General features: G+C 45.8%; 1 protein-coding gene across 2 annotated transcripts in view; it reads left to right on the forward strand.

The window, feature by feature from the left end:
- The first annotated feature begins 2,158 nt into the window (after window positions 1-2,158).
- The window catches only part of URM1 (ubiquitin related modifier 1), a 15,019-nt gene continuing 11,177 nt past the window's right edge, over window positions 2,159-6,000 (forward strand). For both annotated transcript variants that reach the window (XR_014028026.1, XM_081339939.1), the window contains exon 1: window positions 2,159-2,484. Coding sequence is in view for 1 of the 2 variants with exons in the window: in XM_081339939.1 (XP_081196065.1) it covers window positions 2,339-2,484 (146 nt within the window). In the remaining variant the exon portion in view is untranslated. The remainder of the gene's footprint in view (window positions 2,485-6,000) is intronic.

Consider the following 6,000-nt stretch of genomic DNA (forward strand, 5'->3'; position numbering starts at 1 on the left):
TTGGAGGTCTTCTAGTCCAGCCTCCCCCCCCCCCCGCTCAGGAAGAAAGCCCTATACCATTTCAGACAAGTGGCTGTCGAATCTCTTCTTCAAAACCTCCAGCGATGGGGTGCTAAAATGCTTCGCCTCTCCCTCTTTATTTCCCAGCGCTGTTGGGCCAAGACTTTAAGCACAGATCAGGAAGGCCGCTTTGGAATAGTTCAGTGTGTCTTCCTCAGAGTTCACAGCCAGCCAAGTGGCCTTTGCTGAGATGGTTAATGAGGGAGGCCAACGTCTTTTGAAGATCACTTTCAGGGACTCCAAAGGTTAAACGCCTGCTTAGAGGGGCCTATTGAAGGCTGAGGCAGGGGTCTGGCATTGTTTGAACACCCCTCCGGCTTTGTTTGGCTGCTTTTCCGAGGACGCTGCCAGTGTGTGTGTGTGTGTGTGTGTGCGTGCGTGCAGTGCTGTCTCCTCTCCCTCCAGGCCGAGGGGGCTCCAATGCAGCTGGAAGGGTTTTCTAACAAGCGGGGGGGGGGGAGCGCGGTGGGTGACAGACAGGGGTCTCTAGCTTGCATTCTTTCTCGGTGGCAGTTTAACCCCAGCTCTGCCTCCGTGATCTCTGCATGACACCCCATTACCACATGAATGGGGAGAAGAAAGCCTCACTCCCTCTGACCTTTCTCTCCTCCCCCCCCCACCGCCCCCCAGGGGCAGCGGCTGGGCTGGCGCTCCGCTCCCCCCCTTCCTCTCGCCAGACCCTTGTTGTTCTGGGCTGCTGCAGAGGGGCGTTCAGATCCGAGGCTGGCAAAAGCAAACAAAGCCCCCACACACACCTTCCCCCCACCCCCGCACGCCCTGGGCCAGGAAGCCCCCATTGTCATGGTTGCTTCTGCCCAGGCTCTGGAGGCCTCTGCCCCCCTGCTCCATGGTGCTTGGCGGGCTGGCGGGCTGGCTGGTCAGGGTGAAGGGCCCTGGCAGCTGTAAGCAGATGTCCCCAAAGGCTTGATTGGAAATCAATTGGGTCTTTTAGGAGGGGGGGGGGCACTTGTAAACTGTCTGGACTTCTCTCATTATCACTTCCTTGTTTTTCTTCCCTTCCCTTCTTTTCCTTTCCTTTTTCCTTCCTTTCTTTCCTTCATTCCTTCATTTCATTCCCAACTCCTTCCTTCTGTCTCCCTTTTTCCTTTCCCCTTCCTTCTTTCCTTCCTTTCCTCTCTCATTCCCAACTTCTTCCTTCTTCTCCTTTCTCATTCCCAACTCCTTCCTTCTTCTCCTTTCTCATTCCCAACCTCCTTCCTTCTTCCTTTTTCCTTTCCTTTCTCCTTCCTTCCTTCCCTTTCCTTCGTCTCATTCCCAACTCCTTCTTTCTCCTTTTCCTTCCTTCCTTCCTTCCCTTTTTCCTTCCCTTTTCTTTCTTTTCCTTCCCTTCCCTACCCTCCTTCTTCTCTCTCCCTTTCTCTCTTTCTTGGGTTATTTTAGCGAGAAGGAGCCCCAAGTCCTGGCTGTACAGAAACCAAACCAGGAGATCAGTTGAATCCAAGACCACCCACGGTGTTATGTCAAGGTGTGTCCTGCCTTTTTCATTGTTTTCCCATTTTTCATCGTTTCGTAAGGTTTATCGAATAAACGTGCATTGTACATCCCAGTTTAACACCATCAGAGTTAACCGTACCAACAGGCTGAAAAATAGCTTTTATCCGTGGGCTGTTAGGCTTTTAAATGGGACATAATCTTATGCGGAATTGACTTGGGAGGCCGGTGTGTGGTGTAGTTGGTTCATAGTGTGGTGGGATGGAGGGTTTGTTGTCACTGTGTGTTGGGGGGAGAGAGCACGGGGGGAGGCTCAGCTAATCTCAATGCACACATGTTGTACTTTGACAATAAAGGTTTATTTATTTTATTTATTTATTATTGTGCTTTTTTCCCCTCGCACTTGCAAAGGCCAAAAAAAAAAAAGCAACTTTTGCCGACTTAAACTCCTTTCCCTTCCCAATGTGCTGGATTACAGCTCCCATCATCCACCCCCCACCCAGCCTGCCAAGCACTTAAGGGGAGCTGTCATAGGTTTGGGGTATTTTATTTAGTAATTTTTAATTATTTATTGTAATGGGCTAGTTCTATTTAATCTTATTTTTAACTTTGTATATTGTATTTTTATTGTATTTTTATTGCCCTGTACACCGCCCTGAGTCCTTCGGGAGAAGGGCGGTATAGAAAATTAAATAAATAAATAAATAAACAAACAAACAAACAAACAAACAAATAAATAATAAATAAATAAATAAATAAATAAATAAATAAATAAATCCAGCCCTTCTGCAAGGCGAAGAGCCGACCATAGAGACAGGCTCTCTCTATGGTTTTCCTTCTCCCGCGCGTCCGCCGCCCGCGTTGCCGGGCAACCGCGCGCCTAACCCGGATGCGGAGCGGCGCTTCCGGTCGGCGCAGCGTGGCTGGCCGAGGCAAGATGGCGGCGCCCTTGTCTCTGCAGCTGGAGTTCGGGTGAGGGAAGACCCGGACCGAGGGGCGGGGGGGGGGAAGGAGAAAACAACTGGGGGGGCTGGGAAATGGGGCATTTGGGGGGGTCACTCGTGGGACTGAGGGTGGGAGGGGGCTTGGAGGGCGAGGGAGGGGCGGGGTTGAGGCTGGGGGCTGCTGGGCGCCTCCTCTTAACTAGGAAAGAGGGGTGGAGGGTTGGGGGGACCCATCAAATTACACCCCCCTTTAATCTCTCCCCCATGGGGCTTCTTCAAGGCTAGCTCTCGGCTGCCTTGTACTATAATTCCCATCCTCCCCAGCCAGGCTAGGCCAGAACTCTTAACAAGCTTTGGCAAGCCTGGCCAACGTTTTCCTTGGGGGGGTGGGGGGGGCCCTCAAAACCATAAGGCTAGAACAACAACGACAGTCACCACCACAATAATAGTAATTACTTGTAGTCAACTTGTAGGGGAGATGGGTGGCATAGAAATATAGTTAATAAATAAATTAATATATTCCTGTGGGTTCCTGCCCTCCCCACCCCCATATTTAAAGCATCTTTAGGGGGTCTCCACTTCAAGCCCTGGGGAATATCAGAAAGGGGGCCTGTTGGGGGGGGGGTCCAGCCCAACCAGATAGTGATGGTGGGTTGACTTTTTTTTTCTCCTTTGCCTTTATTTCTGGGTGAAGGGGGCAAATAAGACATGGGAGAACGGGGTGTGTGTGTGTGTGTGTGTGTGGAAATCCTGCAATATGAAGGTTATTCTGCCTGAGGATCCCACCCAGGCAAAACAAAAATAAAAACACCTACCGCCCTCCCCTCGTAAGCCATTTTACAGTTTTCAACCTCTGGCATTCAGAAACCAAGGAAAGTGATTGTCTTCCAGCTGTAAAACTTTAAAGGCGTGGGGAGGGGGGGGAAAGGGACCCTCAAGTAGAATGACCCAGAGTGATTAATGTGTAGGTTTTGATTCAGATTTAAATTTGGATCTAACGAGAGAGTCTGGATAGAGGCTTGGGATAAAATAATGTATAAAGCATTATACATAAAATAAAATATACATAAAATAATGTATAACGTGTAAAAGCAAGGGCAAGGTTAACAGATTCAAGCGGCATGTATTTTCGTGTCTTTTGGGTTGGAAAGGTCAAGATTTTTCTAAGGTCTTCGTTGGAGGGTTTGATAAGATGAGGATTTTTGGCTACAGTGGAACGTTTGGGGGAATCTGATATAAACTGTTAAGAAACACGGACCATCATATGTATTTATTTACTTTTGGTCTTGAGAGCTGGTCCGTACCTCCAGAATTCACGGTTCTTTAAATGAGTAGCAGGACGTTTGAAGTAGCTATAAAGAAGAAATAGGAACGCGCAGAGAGTGATGTTTGCTCATTATTCTCCAGATTGGTTCCTTTATATACGGCTTTGGCATTCAAAAGCTTTCATATTTATAATAATAGGAATTTCAACACCATAGTGTCACCAGTAATATGTAGCGGACCCACGCTGAAAGTTCCTTTCTTTGAGATATAAATATACTTTTTTTAAAAGAAAAACTAGGCTTAAGAAATTGCTTCTAGTGTATTAAGTAGAGAAAGTGGTACTGTGTTAAACTGCAAATGAGCTGAATGGAATATTTCGTGACTAGGGGTTTTTTGTGAGATGCGGTGCTTTCTCAGCATAACAGTAATGTATAGCCGTCCTCAAAAAGCACAAACATTCAGCATGTATTTTATTTATTTAAACAGTTACTTGTACAGTGATGAGAAATATTATAGGCATTTAATGAAAAAAGCATAGCTTAAAAAATTCAGACGTTTAGATCCTCTGTTGACCTTGACAAAATAAAAGATTATCTGTTAAGAAAAAGGCCAGTATATTGGCGATTTGCAACTTCCTTTGATACTATTGCTCTCATTAATACTCTTTCTAAATCACCCAGTTGGCCAGTACTTCTTCTGTTGCTTACACCGTACAGGATTCATTAAATATGGGCTGAAAGTGTGCACGGCTTAAACTATTACTGTATAAAGAGGCGTGTTTGGAATATATATTTAAAGCACTTTTCACACTTACAAATGTGGAATATTTTTTTAAAAGCAATTCCGGATAAGCGTTTACCATTCTCAGCGTTACGTAATTTGATCTACTGTCATAAAATACGGTTAATCGGACACCACCCCCCTTTGTAAAAGCGGTCCTCTGGGGACTGTTGAACTCCACGTCCCATCATCTCTGCGTGAGTTGAAATTGAACATTTCTGTGTTCATCTCATGTTATGCCCCGGCTTATGAACTTTAGACGTCTTAGGGCTAGGCCATAAGTCTCATAGGGAAGATGATAGGAAAAATGGGTGAAGCGGGAATCTTTTTGACTATATATCTTTTTGAGATAAATCCACCTGCGCCTTCCCCTTAGAGACACTGATACCCTTCTTACTCTCCAGAATGGCCTGTGTGTAGTCATTCTCGCCCGCTCCCTTCCTTTCCTGGAAAAGCCTAAATGGCTTCTCTATGTGTGAGTGTCGCAGCTGAGTTTCTCCCAGCTAGCATGTTACAGAAAGGACCTTATCTGCCATCCCACTGTCTGTGGGAACACACAAAGTGTGAGCTTGTTTTCATGGCAGACAAGCAGAAAAGAGGCCACTGCTGAAGCTCGCGTTTGGCACGAATCTCTAGGTCTGTCTTAACATTTAATAATTACTATTTTCAGTTTTCAGATAACAATTTGGGGGAGGGAGGGCGGGAAGGACAAAATAAAAAAAAATTGGACAAGACCAACGGCTTTCTTTTGAGGAGAGTAAACTGCCCAGAACTCACAGCCTTACAAAGGAAGTGTTGTGTTCTCAGAAAAAAGTACAGCCAATACTCTTCCTTCACATCCCTGGACTTATTTATTTAATTAATTAATTAATTAAATTTTTATACCGCCCTATTCCTGAAGGACTCAGGGCGGTTTACAGGGCAACGTAAAATACAATATAAAAATAGTATAAAATTAAAATAGATTCAATTAATTAAGCCCAACAATTAAAACAATATTAAAAGCTAAAACCCCTTCAGTCCAGGCCTGATAGATCAAAAAAACCAGGTTTTCAGGTCCCGGCGAAATGAACGCAGATCGGGGGCGGTCCGAAGATATTGAGAATATTTCACTTTTAAAACTTCCGTACTCCTTAGCCGGGTCTCTTGCAAACATTGAAGCTAAAAGGTTGGGTGTGAAGAATAACAGAATGACGGAATCGGAAGGGACCTTGGAGGTCTTCTAGTCCAACCACCCCCACCCCCTGCGCAAGCAGGAAAATGAAAAAGAAATGGCATCTTTGCAACTTATTCTATAATGGCGCTTTTGTGGTTTGGGTGATGTGGTATAGGGTTTCCTGCCTCAGCAGAGGGGTTGGGCTAGAAGACCTCCAGGATGCCTTCCAACTCTTGTTATTCTGCTCTGCTCTGCTCCATTCCATTCTCCATTCCTCTCCACTCCACCCTATCCTATCCTATGTCTGCTTTCTGTTAATCTTGGCTAAAGGAATACATTTTA

This window comes from Vipera berus, assembly GCF_964194415.1.
Source record: "Vipera berus genome assembly, chromosome: 15".
NCBI classification, from domain to species: Eukaryota; Metazoa; Chordata; class Lepidosauria; order Squamata; family Viperidae; genus Vipera; species Vipera berus.